This window comes from Trematomus bernacchii, unplaced genomic scaffold, assembly GCF_902827165.1.
Source record: "Trematomus bernacchii unplaced genomic scaffold, fTreBer1.1, whole genome shotgun sequence".
In the NCBI taxonomy this organism is placed as follows: domain Eukaryota; kingdom Metazoa; phylum Chordata; class Actinopteri; order Perciformes; family Nototheniidae; genus Trematomus; species Trematomus bernacchii.
This window is the reverse complement of record NW_022987720.1, coordinates 26,447,427-26,465,348: the sequence shown is the minus strand read 5'-3', so window position 1 is coordinate 26,465,348 and position 17,922 is coordinate 26,447,427. Positions and strand designations below refer to the sequence as shown.

Here is a 17,922-nt window from a genome sequence, read left to right as displayed (position 1 = left end):
TCAAACCTAACAGTGTTTTAATTGTGTGAAAGGAAGGATACAAACCATAGATGCATCCAAAAAGCAAAACATAGTATAATTATATGTACAAACCTATCCTTGTCATTCTAAATACATATTTTCTTAACACAAATAATTTAAATAACAAACTGAATATGATGAGCCAAGAGGCTGAACTATACAATATTTTCAATGTATTTGTTTCAAAAGTGTTGACTGAATGAATTGGAATAATCCATGATATATCAATAATTGAATCGTGAATAATCAATTACTAATAGTATAGATATACTCTGAGGCCCTCCAAACGTGTGTATGCTTTACATAGCCTATTCACTTATTTCACTATTTCACTTTTTTTTTTTAACTATTCCTTTCTTTTTGCAGTTACTTTTAATATTTACTTGCACTATATTTTTCTGTTTTTCTGTAATATTGTGTTGCACTGTTGGAGAAGCCTGTGACTTAAGAATTTCATCGACATAACAACTAGCTATGGTTGTATGACCAATAAAGAACCTTGAGCCTTATGGTTTCTCCGCTCAAATCAAGGATACAAAAATGACATGTATGGATATTCCTACTTTTTAGCATTTACCTTGTTTTTCCATAGCATACATTAAAATGATTTAATTTTCTGAGATTCTGTTCAAAAGGGACGTTCCTTGTTATATTTAAAAAGAGATAGCAATGCTATTGTTAAACGAATAGCCACTCAATCAGGAGCTGATACGAATGTGTTTTTTACTATCATCTTCTGTATGTTTACTAGACCAATAAAATAAACCTTTTATGAGACAGTTCATGCAGTTTGTTGAGCTTGTCCTTAAGGTTAATCACCTTGCCAGACACATTCCTGGAATAAGTAATACCGCAAGGGTGATAATAAACACAGATAGTCTACTGCTAAAGATGCATGTTGCCTTGGTAGATATGCATCTCTCAAATGAATTAGCCAATATGTGAGCATGTGTGGTATGCTGGTGCAGTTAAGGGAGGTGATTACTTCATCAAGTATTAGTCAATTTAGCCAAACGTTGCTTCTTTTTTTAGGGGTGAAATTTCACACTGCATCCAAACAAGATCTTGACAGAAAAGGTTATTAAAAGATCCTTTGCAGTGTACAGCGTGATGGCCCTCTCTCATAAAGCATATGAGACTGGGTAAAATAAATCTGATTCACGTAAAATATTAATTTAAAGCAATAATGACATTATTGTTGTACATGACATGACATATATATTCTAACAAAACAGGAGTCCTCCACTTGAAAGGGTAACACAACTTAATTAGAATGATTAAAACACTGGTATGAAAGCGTCTTTGACATCAGAATCAGAATCAGAATCAGAATCAGAATCAGAAACGGGTTTATTGCCAGGTAGGTTCACACATACGAGGAATTTGAATAATCCATGATAATATGGCGTTTCATCACGGCAGTATTTAGTTTAGACAGTAGCTGCCGGGTCCCGGATGAGCTCAGCCCCCTCCTTTATTTTTTTTAAAGCTTTATACCCCAAATCAGCACTTTTGAAACAGGAAGTGAAATAGAGGGATATTAGGCATGGCTAGAATGGGTGATCTGTTTGGTATTTTGAGCAAAACACTTCATAGACATGTTTTTTATGTATTTGTATATATCTGAGACCTATGCTATTGCCTAAAAATAGCATGATAGGTGCACAAATATGTCCCAGTTTATACAAAACATCCTAACACACACAAACACACCTCAGTCTTTATACGGAATCTAAATCTCTGTAGAGATTGGTCTATTCTCTGGAATGTTGTTCATCAGGCCCATCGAAACACACACTCACAGACAACATGCACCCTCCTCGACCAGTTGACATTATTTATGAGCAGAGGCAACACCCCACACTGTCACACACACATGTAGCTTCTTCAGTCGATGTGTTTTAGGGTGAACAATTGGGAAAGAGTATGATGTTATTGGGTCATTATAACAGAGCAAGAAAAATAAAAACCCTCATGGTTTAGTCTGCGATTAGAAATGGGCTCTGGGTTGGGAGGTCAGTGATTCTAACCAGTTCACATGGAAGCCATTTTTTATTACAACATTTGTCCAGCTTCCCTCAACATACATGTAGGTTTTTTAGGCAAGGCACTCCCAGCCCCCAGCAGATCTATGTGATCCAGTGACAAACAGCAGAAAAAAGGTTGTGCAACTGGCCTGCTCCCCGGCTGAAAATGAAAACCTTCCCAGACTTCTTTTGAGTTTTGAACTTAATGACGTGAACATTACAAAAGGAAACTCAGGCAAGTTTGTACCATCCAAATAAAACAAAATGTGTAGCTTCCACGAGGCAAAATGAAATCAAAAGACAATTTGGCATCAATTAATGCAGTGTGCATATTATATTGCATAACCTCCTAACATTGTTCCCCACCTCCTAGTATTGTATTGCAGCCCATTTTATGAGACAGTTCATGCAGTTTGTTGCGCTTGTCCTTAACGTCAGGTTAATCACCTTATCAGACACATTCCTGGAATAAGTAATACCGCAAGGGTGATAATAAACACAGATAGTCTACTGCTAAAGATGCATGTTGCCTTGGTAGATATGCATCTCTCAGATGAATGAGCCAATATGTGAGCATGTGTGGTATGCTGGTGCAGTTAAGGGAGGTGTTTACTTCATCAAGTATTAGTCAATTTAGCCAAACGTTGCTTATTTTTTCAGGGGTGACATTTCACACTGCATCCAAACAAGATCTTGACAGAAAAAGTTATTAAAAGATCCTTTGCAGTGCACAGCGTGATGGCCCTCTCTCATAAAGCATATGAGACTGGGTAAAATAAATCTGATTCGCGTAAAATATGAATTGAAAGCAATAATGACATTATTGTTGTACATGACATGACAATGAATGCAGTGTGCATATTATATTGCATAACCTCCTAACATTGTTCCCCACCTCCTAGTATTGTATTGCAGCCCATTGACAAAAAATATTTTTGTCATTTACTTTTCTTTTTTTTTTTCTGCACATCAATAATAAACAAACGTTTTAAAAAGAGCTATATGAAATTGTGCAAGCCTTCAAAGAAACTGTTTGATTTTTGGGGAGTAACACATGCTGGATTATTGGCAGGTAGCTAAATTGAGAAGTTTGCCTATCTCTCTCAGACTGTATCTGTCTGGTATCAAATTACAGTTTCTAGCAAAACTTAGGAAAACCACTGAAATCAGCCAAAAAAATTAAGATGTTACATTTTTTTAGACTGTTGTACTTTTTCTTGCCCAGGACCAATTCCTCTTTTGAATCTCAGTGGGTTTCTCACTACTTTTTTGAAATACAAAGACAACTGCCATATAACCCTGATAAACATATTTTGTGGTTAAACAAACAACATATAATGTGTTAATAAGTCAGCTTTAGAGGTGCCAGTAAAAGGACATATAAACCTTCCGACAGAGCTAGGCTAGGTGTTTCCCATTGTTAACATTCTTCTTCTTCCTCACATAATTCTCAGAAGGAAAGGGAATTCGCCTATTTCCCCAAATTAGCTTTTTGACACACTGGCACAATTTTTCCACACAAAAAAAAAAGTTACGCTATGTCCGGGATTTAAATGATTCAAGCTAGTAATGTGACGTTCGCGAACGATCCGATTCTTTTTAATGGCGCTTTGGTACGAACGAAGGGAACTGAGTTGTACTTGGTGAGAGCCGTTCATTTTATCGTTGGTTCACTGCCTGCCATAAATCCACTCGCCTTTAAAGGAACTTGCTTTCCTGAATGCAAATTTGCCATAGATGTTGGCATAATGCATGCTGCTTGAGTAGTAGTTTGGCTGGCTGAGATGTAGCAAGTTATACATTTTCTGTGAGTAAAAGTAGATTTGTGGCAATACAGTCAATCATTATCCTGGTGATTCTTTCGCAGATAAACCTATTAACCTTAAAAAAAAAACGGCTCTTTTGAACGGCTCTCGGAAAGGAACGGAGCCAAAAGATCCGGCTCCCTTTAAAGAGCCGTAATTCCCATCACTAATTCAAGCATTACCTATAGATGTTAGTTTAAAAAAAACTGACACTGACATTTTTGATTGACACAGGATAAACAGCCGTCTTAAAACTGACACTAGAGCTGTTTGTGAAGCTTCATCGTTTGTGTTTAAAGCCACTTACCCAGCTTCCGTATTTAACACATTAGGAGTGTGAATGCTCTGACCTTTGCCCTTAGAAAACCATTTCACTTTTCTTCAGGATAGGTCGTGCTTTTTTATTCGCTACGTGCATATATGTGTGGTCATGTTCAGATTACTTAGGGTACTGAAATGCTTATTATTTTCTTGCTACATCTTATTCAATTAAAGGGGACCTATCATGCAAAATGCACTTTTGTAGGTCTTTTATACATGAATATGTGTCCCCGGTGTTCCAGGGAACTCACCAAGTGTCAGAAAACACAACCCTCTCTATTTTCCTCCATACCCAAATCTCTAAAAAAGGGGCTGCAACGGATCTGATAAAAACTGATCCAGATTTGAACACTTTACTGACGTCAGGAAAGTGGCGCTACGGCTATTGGGCCAACTCTCCACCTATCAGGGGAATGTGGTGTTGGGCCACGGCCGGCCATTGTCGCTCGAAAGCGCTGGAGATGCTGTAGTACAATATGCCAGGCCTGTAAGTGGCGCTGTAGTCTGCCACAATAAGCAGCGAAGAAGACTTGGTTACCATGGTTACCCTTCTGTTTATTCTCCGCTGTGGCTTTCTTTCTCCCTCCCCGAGGCAAACGTTTGCTCCCGCTGCTTTAATTCAATGCAATCCCTCCCCGTCGAGGCAAGCACTGTAATTCTCTCCGGTTAGTCCACCAGCAGATGACAAACACCCACCTCTCCGCCTCTTCCAAGGAACGAGGGGACCGTGCGGCAGAGTTTCAGTTTCAGTTTCTTTCGCCGGTCAAGATGTCCGTTAAAGTCTAAATCTTCCGGACAAAATTAGAAAAGTGCCGGTCAAAGGTCTTCTTTGTTATTTATTGAGCTTTAAAACAAATGAATAACGACTCTATATAATAAAACACGGAGGACGGAGATCTCTTTTTCTCCCCCTCTTCTGACAGCCCAGCAGCTGATCAGAGCACGGCTCCCCTCTCCTGCAGGGGGGCGTGGTCAGCAGAATCAGACCCGTAGACAGCAAACAACACATAGAGCGAAATGAGGCATGGCTAAAATGCATGATCTGTTTGGTATTTCGAAAACAGAAACGTATAAATATACCTTATATAGGTATGGCCCTACAATATATCATTTAACTATAGCATGATAGGTTTCCTTTAAGTAAACAATCTTCTCTTTTAAATACATTCAATTTGTTTTTTTCTCAGGAAAGTGGTCAAAATGTAAGTTTATGCCAATACATGCATACTTATCTCTCCTAAAAGTTGTCCTAGCACTTCCGGTCATATTCTAGGACAAAAACTATTATTTGCCTGAAGTCTTTGTCATGTCAGAAAGGCTGCTGAAAGAAAACAAAGCAGAACGAGGAAAACTGGTTATCCTAAACTAAGAGAGTGACACACACATACACACTCCCTCAATAATCTCCCTGACACAAAGAACAAGTTAAAATGACAACCAGAACAGCCTTTGAAAGTCACACCTAAATCATTGAGTGACTCATTGAAGTTGCCGAGTCAGTCTTTGTCGGTGAGGGCGGAGCTGTGGGCGTGTGAAGAAAGAAGTCAAGAAGAGGTACAGGTGAGGCAGGTGCATGTCACAGCTAAAATCTGTCTGGACTCTACATCAGCAGTAGCTCACACACATCTCTACTATTGACGGCAACACACAGCCAAGGTAAGACCGAGAGATCCATATGAGATGTAGGGAAAAGAGTACATGATTGAAAAAAAAGAAGAAAAATCTCAATAACAACTGGTTTTATAGGCTCCGGTTTAGCCTGCAGGACCACATTTTAAGAAAGGAAGTCATTTCAATGTTGATGCATATGAGACGGAGTAGGGTCAAATAGGTTTTCCATACTTTTTGGTTTGTTTGATGCTTTCAGATAGAGGGACGAGAGCTTTGAAGTTGTAATGCTATACATCAAACCAATAACACATAAAAGGACCATTCTAAAAGTGGTGCTAAGACACGGTCATTTCTTAAGGCACTGACCGGTTTTCAAAGGAAGTGAAAGCACATTTTTGACAGTTACTGAAAAATAAAAGAGACAGTCCAGAAACGCTAAACTTAATTGAACCTGAAGGCAAGGCGGTACACAGAATAAACAAAAGCTCCTTAAAACAACTGACATATCATTCAAATCATTCCTTTAAACAAACTATGAGATCTGTCTGTATCTACAAGTTGACAGGCTTTTCTTTTAACTATAAATTCAGTATCTGTGAATTTTTTAGCAGATGGCAAAATGTTGTCTTAATTCGGTATTTGCCTTATTTGTCTTTGTCCTACAGTCATATATCAAAAATGATCAATGAAATATGACAACAATTGTAAAAGGATTTGGAGTGATATATATTACATAACGGTTACATTGCGGTCAGACTGAGTATCTCAAATCTCCAATCTCAGACTCAATTTAGGAACAAATATTGTGGCTTAACTGTTGAGCTTGAATGCGTTACATTTATTCTCAACAGTTGAATTAACTCTATGGGTGTTTCTCAATCGCGAGTACGCTTGCTTGGTAGCACATGTCTGCCGAGCATCTTGCTTCAGAAGCGAGGCAAGAATACTTCCTGGCATTCGGAAAACAAAGAGTGGAACAGGCTAGCAAGTGTGCAGGTGTGCGTCTTACATTTTCCATCACAGATTTGGGGAAATTGGTCCGTGCGCAAAGCATTGTGGGGATTTTAAGACCGCGGAGTCTACTCATGTGCAGCCTCGATATTTCTCCAAACGGAGTACGCCGGGCTCGGTAGATTTCCAAGTATGCTGGAGATTGGAACAGTACTTCGGCGGCACTCGATGACGTAGTATGCTTGAAATAGTGGCTCTGGAGCAGCTTTACTCGCGATTGAGAAACACCCCCTGTCTTTTTCTGAATTGATGAGTGATTGACTTGGTAATTTCCATTTCTGAGTAACCCCTCCTTAGCAGCTGATGGGGCCGGTTTGACCAGCACAGATCCACACACAGTGAGGCCACACCTAAAAATCAGACTCTGTCTCGGGGTGTTAACTTCTCTACATACAGTAAAACATCATCCAGCGTAACATCAGAAAGACAGAGATCCCCTGAACCCAACTTCTGTGATGTTTTCTCTGGGAAACTACCAGCTAAAAGCCTTAAATCTGGTGTCCACAATTGTTTCTTTAGTTGTCATCAGCATAAGATGAATTGGAGTTATACTTTTATAATTAGCTTATCTACCGGGCCAGTGCTTCTCATCAGTTGCACCCAATTCCTCCGCCATTGATCCACTCCCACACCTGCCTCAGTGATGAAGCTGCAGAGAAAGCTGTTGCTGTCTGAGCTGAGGTCATGTGTGCTCTCTTCTCTCACAGACGTTTTATTGTTTTATCACCAGCCTCTAAATTTCCCCCTCTGTTGTCTGAAAGTATCTTCGCAATGTGGCAGATGAATGTCTTCCGAAACCGCACCCAGACTCTACCTCTATCAGCAGCTTCATGTCATGTCTTGATGACAGAAGCACCATCAACTGTGTCCTACTTATTCAATTGAGCAGATGTTTGCCTACCTATTTGTTTCATGTTTTTAAAAAAATAAAAAATGTGATTGGACTTTTTTCCTTCATATTTATCAAAACAAGATCTCTTTTTCCTAAGGATCTTCAATGCACCTAACTTTTGCAACCACTTTGCAGTGCATCTCCAAGCATCATTTGTTATTTTCACTCAAACAAGGACTCTGAAGCTGTGGGAAACAAATATTTCCTTGGTAAACCTAAACCCAACACACCCTAACTTTCCAATTAATGTCGCACCAGCTGCTTTATGGAAAGTCGCCAACAAGAGAAAAAGCCACTCAGCCAGTTATCCGTGCCTTCGCCTCAGTTTTTACTGTTACACTTTATCAAAACAGATACACCGGTTGCTGCCAAGAATCAGACTGAAAGGCATTACCCGCAAAATGTTGAAGCTTTGGAAGAACAAGAAATACCAATTGGAAATGTCACGTTAGTTCATTCAGCCTTTTTAAAAAGATAAACTGTCAACATGATTCCAGGCAGTTTCTATGTTTTCCTTGAGATGAGCTCACTCGACAGATTTTTAGATAGAGTTGTGCGACGCAGCAGTGACACTCCCCGTTCTGTGACACACAGAAAAACATGCAGTTCGGTCACATTCCTGCACCAACACATAGGTGTATACAGGGTGTGTGTGTGTGTGTGTGTAGGAGAAAACGCAGTCTTCTCAGGTGATGAACTATGGCTACACCTCGATCCATGTAATGGCGTGAGGACAGTGTGTGTTAATTTATAGTAATGTTTGAGATTAGTGTTTTTTGATGCTATCTCTTCTTAATTTTACACTAGTGTCAAAAAACTAAAAAGGTTGGACCCAAAAATTGGGAGGAAATGTGTGGGCCTCATGAGGAGGGAACACAAGTATATATATATTTGTGTGTGAGAGAGTGATGAACTACACCTAAATACATGTATTGGCAGGAGGACAGTGTGTGTGTGTGTGTGTGTGTGTGTGGTGTGTGTGTGTGTGTGTGTGTGTGTGTGTGTGTGTGTGTGTGTGTGTGTGTGTGTGTGTGTGTGTGTGTGTGTGTGTGTGTGTGTGTGTGTGTGTGTGTGTGTGTAAAGGAAAGGGTGGACCCCGCATTTGTGTGAAATAAGTGTAGGCCTCATTAGGGGGGGACACAAGTATGTGTGTGTTTTAAGGTGGAAAGATAAAGGTCATGTAAAAGTGTTGAAAAACTAGGATGCAATGATGCTATATCTTCTTAATTTTACACTAGTGTCAAAAAACTAAAAAGGTTGGACCCAAAAATTGGGAGGAAATGTGTGGGCCTCATGAGGAGGGAACACAAGTATATATATTTGTGTGTGAGAGAGTGATGAACTACACCTAAATACATGTATTGGCAGGAGGACAGTGTGTGTGTGTGTGTGTGTGTGTGTGTGTGTGTGTGTGTGTGTGTGTGTGTGTGTGTGTGTGTGTGTGTGTGTGTGTGTGTAAAGAAAAGGGTGGACCCCGCATTTGTGTGAAATAAGTGTAGGCCTCATTAGGGGGGGACACAAGTATGTGTGTGTTTTAAGGTGGAAAAATAAAGGTCATGTAAAAGTGTTGAAAAACTAGGATGCAATGACAGAGAAGATGTAACATGATAATAGAACAGGTCTGCTTTCTGTGTGCGGGAATGTAGATGCTTAGTCATGCTGGATTGTGTTATTGTGTTAATGTGTTTGTTGCTATCCAGAGAGACACAAGAAAAGGGAGACAAAAGAGACAGAGGTGGAGTCGTGGGATTCTGTTAGCCGGGTTTTTCCTGTATGCGATCATTTTATTTAACATGTCACATGATTTTGTTTTTCAATGGGCCTAAAAAACAAATGCTTGCAGCCTGTGTTGTAATTTAAAGCAATGTATTTATCATTTAGTATTTGAAATGCATTATAGTTAGCTATATATATAGGTGGCAGAGGTCCCGTAGCACAATGAAATATTTTGCTCCTCTAAGTCCTCGGCTCTAAAGTAGTTACAGTAATTACTGAAGATCTTCTGTAGATTTTTACATATCATTTTTAATTTTGTGACATTTTGAGGAGAAAAGGCTTCTTAGCTAAAGTTAGACAGGAAAGGGGGAGAAAGGGGGATGCAAAACATTACTTGTACTTTTGCAAGTAATTAAGTCTTAAAGTTGTAATCCTGAAGATTGTAATTAAACCAAACCCTGTTTTCTGGTAGTGTTTGTATTTGAGTATTTGTATTTGGCAGGGTTTAAGCAAAAGCCAAATGAATGCAAGTGGCTGAGTCTGCCATTTTGCACATACAACTATACGCAGGAAAAAATGCATGCACATAAACATGGATATAAATCATTCAAAAAAACGCTAATCTGCATCCCCTCAAATGTTATGTTGATACAGACAACAATACAGACACAATTAAAATAAAGCTTTACATGTTATTCATATTAACAAAATAAGATGTCGATTCTATCGATGATGAAGCATGAGCAAAACAGTAAAATTAGACATAATCATAGGCGATTTAAAGGTTGTGATAAAATGACTTTTCTGATAAATCATCTAAATAGTCCAAAATAAAACAAATAATTCCCTGCATCCTTCCAAGCATTTTCACTGCGTACCGACACCATTTTTTGTAGGTCTGTAGGTGAGCGACCACACCTGAAATCTGTCGGCAATGACTCAAAAGAGTCCTTCCCGAGGCATTTCCTGCCAGGAATACTGACAAGAAACATCCATACAATGCAGAACATACTGTATAACAGGTGCCAACAAAAACATGTGTCAGTAACGGGCCGTCTCCACGGCAGCGTTAAAAAAATCTTGGAGGTGGGCGTATCTGAGGCTTGGGGATTTTTTTGCGATCAACCAATCACATGAATCTCCCGCCCGCGACATATGAAGCCAAAAAGCCCGAAGTAAACTGGATATAAACTCCCCAAAACAGGCGAAAACATACCACTGTCTCTGCCACCTCCCTCCATGCCTGGCTCCTCCGGTTTATATCCCGGTAGGTCTGGTCATAAAGCACCGGGTGATTGATTCGCTACCGCTAATTTCTCCTCCATGTTTTGGAATATGAGGAAATGACCTGCGGTCTGTCTCTCCCAGCATACACGCCGTTTGATTGGCTAGAGCTTGAACTGTCAGATTTGCGTACACGGGATTTGATTGGCTGACGCTTCCTCCTCAGCTTCAAAAGTTGAACATTGTTCAACTTTGGATCTTGAAAATCCTGAGAATCTCCGCTCGCCTGCCCACAATGCATTTCGGCGAAAGCGAAAAAAAGTGACGTCACCCCATTCAAAGTGAATGGGCAGAAGCGTTTCAAGATTTTTTAACGCTGCCGTGGAGACGGCCCGTAAGAGATGACAGTGGATTTTAGTCATGCTTCGGCTCTATCTGGTGCGGCAATCAGCAGAAACACAGTTGTCTTGAAAGTAGCGTTCCAGCATTGAGAAAGATCTTTGGTATGTATCTTCTGTTGACCAATCACAACAGAGCCGGCCAGCTAACCAATCAGAGCAGACTGGGCTCTGGTTTCAGACAGAGGGTGAAAAGAGGTGCCGCAGCACAGGCAGTATGAGAAAAATAAAGACCTTTCTGAACATTAAAGCATGTAAACATGTCACAGTAGAGCAGTGTTTCTCAAAGTGGGGGAGGGGTGGGAGTGGGAGAGACCAGGAGGAAAAATGGTTTTGAAAAAAAAAAAAATCATAATTTGAAAGATTATTGTTACTTATTGTTCTAGCAAAGGGATTGCACAATTGTATTATGTATTTATTTTTTGGAGCACACAGACTTATGGAGCATTGTTTTATTATCACTGTTCTAGCAAAGCGTTTTTTTATTTATTTTTTTAAAGGAATGCTCACGTTCATATTGATGTATTTGAATAAATATTAACTTTGCCCATTACGTGACTATTTGTGTTGGGGGGGCCCGACTTTTTTTTTTTTCCAAATGGGGGGCCTGACATAAAAAGTTTGAAGTTTGAAGTACATTTTAAAGCCAATACTTTTGTGCTCATACTTAAAGGGGACCTATCATGCAAAATGCACTTTTGTACGTCTTTTATACATGAATATGTGTCCCCGGTGTTCCAGGGAACTCACCAAGTATCAGAAAACACAACCCTCTCTATTTTCCTCCATACCCAAATCTCTAAAAAAGGGGCTGCAACGGATCTGATAAAAACTGATCCAGATTTGAACACTGTCCTGACGTCAGGATGGTGGCGCTACGGCTATTGGGCCAACTCTCCACCTATCAGGAGGAGACAGCCACGGCCATTGCCGTTCGAAAGCGCTGGAGACGCTGTAGTACATATGCCAGGCCAGTAGATGGTGCTGTTCTCACTGAATCTGCCCTTGCTAAAATAGAGCTAGAAATTGTCAAATTGAGCGAAATGAGGCATGGCTAAAATGCATGATCTGTTTGGTATTTATATTTTTTTAAAGTATAAATATGCCTTATATAGGTATGGTCCTACACTATATTATTCAAATATAGCATGATAGGTCCACTTTAAGTAAGATTTTGAATGCAGGACTTTTACTTGTAACATAGTATTTTTATAATTGACTGGTTTTAAGTACAGTATGTATCTAAGTACTTCTTCCACCACTGATCATACTGCTGTGTATTTTGTCGTCACTTTTAAATGCAGAAGAGCACATTTTTTAAACAATCTTTCTATTACCTCTTTCAGCACAATGAGTACAGATGGGAAGAGTCCTCCTCCCTACGTCATACCAGGTAAACCTGAACGCACCACGCTCACACACATCATCATAACCAGCCTGGCTAATTAATTAACTTGTGTTGTTTTGTCTGTCCTCCTCTGTTGCATTTTTCTGCTTTTTTTCCAGTTGGAGGGCAGGATAAGAATGATGTGACGGTTTACCATGTTCATACTCCGTTCACCCCTCCTACACATGAACAGCAGAATGCCTCTAATGTCGCACCAGGTAAGCATGATCTAAAATGACTCTATGCATCCTCTCAAAGTCCCGAAGGCCAGGAAAACCAGAAATCCATTTTTAAATGCACATGTAATTCATGTAACCTAATTACTAATACATTTTTGGATTACCCCAGATTCAAATGCAATGCCAATAAAGACAACAGAAAATAAAGAATAGTACGATTTTCTTAAAGGGGACCTATCATGCAAAATGCACTTTTGTACGTCTTTTACACATGAATATGTGTCCCCGGTGTTCCAGGGAACTCACCAAGTGTCAGAAAACACAACCCTCTCTATTTTCCTCCATACCCAAATCTCTAAAAAAGGGGCTGCAACGGATCTGATCAAAACTGATCCAGATTTGAACACTGTCCTGACGTCAGGACAGTGGCGCTACGGCTATTGGGCCAACTCCACCAATCAGGAGGAGACAGCCACGGCCATTGCCGTTCGAAAGCGCTGGAGACGCTGTAGTACATATGCCAGGCCTGTAGATGGTGCTGTTCTCACTGAATCTGCCCTTGCAGAGCTAAAAAATGTCAAATTGAGCAAAATGAGGCATGGCTAAAATGCATGATCTGTTTGGTATTTTGAAAAAAAAAAAAGTATAAATATGCCTTATATAGGTATGGTCCTACACTATATTATTCAAATATAGCATGATAGGTCCACTTTAACTTAAGAGTATTATGTAGGACAACAAAACAATGTGACCTTGGAAAAGAAGAAACCTAAATAGTTAGTATCAAAAATGTGTTTTACAACTAAATCTGCCTTTCATTAAGCATATTAAGAGCTAACAGAATATGCTCCATTTTTACTTAAATACAAACAATTAAGCTCTCACACACTGTCTTGTGGTTCACCTACTGAATTACAAATGAATGAACCAAAGAAAGTGAAAACCATAAAGCAGATTCAGGCAGTAGGCTTATAGATTCACACTTAAGGTATTAGCCTACAGAACAGAACAGCTTACAAAGAATAAAATCTGATCATTTTGAGTAACATCCTGCAAGTAAGATCCAATTTAATCCACCTACTGTACTGTAGCACTTTTATTGTGACTGCCACTTGTAATTGTTGTGATTTGTGTGTGAACTGTATGTTGTGTATGACGAGTGTTGTCTTCGATGCCAGTGCCAAAGACACATTTACATTTTTTGCAAATGTAATGGACAATAAAGTAAGCTGAATCAAAACTCAAACCTGATTTCCTTGAAATGCACATCAAAAACCATAACTCACTCTAGTACAGGGGTGTCCACACTTTTTTCACTGAGGGCCACATACAGAAAAACATACGAAGGGCTGGGCCGCTCCCTAGAGACGAGGTATATTGCCTTAAAAGTTAAGTTAGCAAAATCAATCAAATGTAGGTAAATTATGCTTAATACTTGAATATGCTTAAAAAAAACAAAAAAACAGCCTACATCACTGCTCTCCGTTGGGTTTCATTTATTGTGTTAGCAGCTCATTCCTTAAAACAGAAGCCTCAGATTGCTCACTGTATAATAAGAGGAAATAATATGAAGAGTTTATTTCAAGCTTGTTATGTAAATAAGTTATTGGGCTTTTTTTTTCAGCTTTAACTGACTGAATGTATTTGAAGTGGGCTTCGTAACACATGAATACTACTGTGTAATATGTGTTTTCATCTATATTTAAGAAGTACAAGACAAGCACAAGTTTAATTTGTGGGCCATATTTCATTATATTTTTTGAATTTGCTGAGGGCCGTTTCAAAATGGCTCGCGGGCCGCATTTCGCACCCGGGCCGTAGTTTGGACACCTGCTCTGGTACATAATTCATAACCTTATCCAACCTACCTTCTCTTCCCTCCTGTAGTGTTCAGCGGTGGAGGAGGGACGGGGGTTGACGATGGCAAAAGGAGGTATGTGAGCTACGAGGGGGGGCTGGGTAATGAGCCCGGCATGACGACCTGCACCTCCTGCCAGCAGCAGGTCATGACCAACGTCACCTACAAAGCAGGGACGTACGCCTGGCTCATGTGCTTACTCTTCATCTGCTGCGGGTGAGTCTGAGCTTCAGGGTTTGTGGATTTCTGCAGACAAACTAAAACATGCATTTCATTTGACCTCCATACCCACAGAGTACAATATAAAAGCAGACCTACCGAAGGTGATATTGTACTTTAGTGAGGCAACAGCCTTTTCGAAGTTTCAATTTTCCAAATATAGCTGAGATACAATTCAAGGCCTCAGAGCAGTTGCTTTTTTTGTTTGTAAAATCGACTCAAGTTGCTTAGTGTGGTGATAATTCACCAGACTTCCACCACCACCACCTCACTTCACCAATAATTCTCAAAGTGAGCTCGATGGCATTATCCTTGTTCTCTAAAAAGTCAAACCATACATATCTTATGATAAAGATTTTACAGATTTTTACCAGGAACTACTTTCTCTGTTTACGAATGAATTATACGAAAATATATCATTAAGAAAAGTTTAAAATGCTCAGTGCAGAAAATGAACATGTGATTGTTTAGCAGAAGAAAAAAATAAAACTGGCTAAATAAAAGTCTTCGAATCGAGTTTCTCGAGTTACTCTGACTCATCACTAAACCCTGAGAGTAAATTATAACAGGGAGTGTATAAAACAGTTTTTATTTTGTAATAGGCAATAGACAACAAGCCTGTATCTGCACCAAGGCTTTAGTCTGTCTACTACAGAAGGGTCTTTTGAATTATTTTAAAATTAGAAACCATATCATTTGTTTGTACAGTCCCTAAAAAAGTGTATGTTAAAAATGTTCCCATACAGTTAAATGACACTAACTCCATGTATGTGTGTGTGTGTGTTGCAGGTTGTTCTGCCTCTGCTGCCTGATTCCTTTCTTCTTGAAGGACTTCAAGGATGCGTACCACACCTGCCCTCGATGCAACAGAGTGCTGCACGTTGAAAAGAAAAAGTGCTGTAAAAAATGATGAACCTGATGGCAGAAACAGACCCGTAGAAATAATAAATAACATCCCTTTACCTTTTTGTCTGATCAGTTTCACCATTTTTACAAAATGGTCAAAGGTGCAGTACAATGTTTTTATTTCTATGGATGAGCCATTGCATTTGCTGAAGCTAAAATCAAAATCATATTATTATCAAACGGACTGGGAGTCGATGTGATGTCTTAATATTATGTGCACACTTTTTAAAGCTCTGGCTAGTTTAATTAGCCCATTAGCTTAATTTTTTGTTTAAAGTCTTGAAGTACAACTGCAACTTTGACATTTGAAGATCAAATAATATAAATCTTTTATCAATAGCAATCAATATCAGGATTTTTTGAAAAATTAAGAGAAATGCTTATATATATGTTAATTGAATGTCTTCCCTATGATTTTTTTTAACGCTTTATATCTCTGCATTACTTTTATAATTAACTTGAATATGTTCATACATTTTTCATCTCATTCTATATTTAGTTGTTGGGCACATCGAACAGCAGTTTTCTTTCTAAAATATATAGAAGGAAACAGTAGTCCTATGTTACCAATGACTAAATAAATGTTATCCAGTCAAACAGTTTGACCGATTTTAAAAATGTCTTTAGAGTTGTGGTCGGGCACAAATGGGTTAAGCAGACCCCATGCAATTTTTGGGAGCCGTTTTATGTTTGTCCCATTCCAGCAGAAAAAAACAATAAATATATATAATCCTTTTCAGAAACATCTGCATACGTTGTGTTGTTCAAATGAAGGGCTTGTAAATAAACTGTTGTATGTAACTTTTCTGTACTTGGGAGAAGCAATAGACACATTTCCACAGATGTGGACAATAAAGTAAATATATCTATCAAATACTTTATGTTTCAAATAATGTTTATTTAAAATTGCATGTGACACAGTGACGCCAAATCAATGCAACATTGTATTAACACATTGGAGAAGTACAACACCTCTTTGTATTTGATTATAGCCTACCTGCAATGTTTTTATGAATATTTTAATCAAATTCAGCATTTTTAAATTGGAAAGTTTTCTTCTTCAATATAATTTCACCTTAAAGGGGACCCATCATTCAAAATGCACTTTTTTGTCTTTTATACATAAATATGTGTCCCCGGTGTGTCGGGGAACTCGGAAAATAAAACCCTCTCTTTTCCTCCGTTACCAAATCTCTAAAAAACGGAGCTGATCCAGATTTGCGGCGATTTGACGTCATATCGGCAATGTGGACCCACGGCACTATCAGAAACGTTGCTATCAGAAACAAGGCCTGACTGTTTTGGACGTAATATGGTCAGTGTTTACATTAGCATCGCTAACGCTCCGAGCTAACCTGTACTGGAGAGCATGTGTGTGAAGAAGCAGGATATAAAAAGGAACTCACCTTGTGGTATAACCGGCAAGAGAGAAAGCCTTTGAGCTCCATACTGTTTCAGAAATAATCCTTGATAATCCATGATATGGCTTTTCATCACGGCAGTATTTAGTTTAGACAGTAGCTGCCGGGTCCTGCATGAGCTCAGCCCCCTCCTTTTTTTTTTTGTATAATTCTTTTTTTTTTTTTTTTTTTAAAGCTTTATACCCCAAATCAGCACTTTTGAAACAGGAAGTGAAATAGAGGGATATGAGGCATGGCTAGAATGGGTGATCTGTTTGGTATTTTGAGCAAAACACTTCATAGACATGTTTTTTATATATTTGTATATATCTGAGACCTATGCTATTGCCTAAAAATAGCATGATAGGTGACCTTTAAATATGTCCCAGTTTATACAAGACATCCTAACACACACACACACCTCAGTCTTTATACGGAATCTAAATCTCTGTAGGGATTGGTCTATTCTCTGGAATGTTGTTCATCAGGCCCATCGAAACACACACTCACAGACAACATGCGCCCTCCTCGACCAGTTGACATTATTTATGAGCAGAGGCAACACCCCACACTGTCACACACACATGTAGCTTCTTCAGTCGATGTGTTTTAGGGTGAACAATTGGGAAAGAGTATGATGTTATTGGGTCATTATAACAGAGCAAGAAAAATAAAAACCCTCATGGTTTAGTCTGCGATTAGAAATGGGCTCTGGGTTGGGAGGTCAGTGATTCTAACCAGTTCACATGGAAGCCATTTTTTATTACAACATTTTTCCAGCTTCCCTCAACATACATGTAGGTTTTTTAGGCAAGGCACTCCCAGCCCCCAGCAGATCTATGTGATCCAGTGACAAACAGCAGAAAAAAGGTTGTGCAACTGGCCTGCTCCCCGGCTGAAAATGAAAACCTTCCCAGACTTCTTTTGAGTTTTGAACTTAATGACGT

At 39.1% G+C, this 17,922-nt stretch overlaps 1 protein-coding gene across 1 annotated transcript; it reads left to right on the top strand.

Moving 5' to 3' along the window:
- The first annotated feature begins 5,715 nt into the window (after window positions 1-5,715).
- On the top strand, window positions 5,716-16,451 carry LOC117493358 (cell death-inducing p53-target protein 1-like). Its single transcript, XM_034143872.1, has 5 exons — window positions 5,716-5,830; window positions 12,373-12,419; window positions 12,533-12,631; window positions 14,480-14,666; window positions 15,459-16,451. Exons 2-5 carry the CDS (start codon window positions 12,377-12,379, stop codon window positions 15,577-15,579), a joined length of 450 nt encoding a protein of 149 aa, XP_033999763.1. The 5' UTR covers window positions 5,716-5,830; window positions 12,373-12,376; the 3' UTR covers window positions 15,580-16,451.
- Window positions 16,452-17,922: the final 1,471 nt, after the last annotated feature.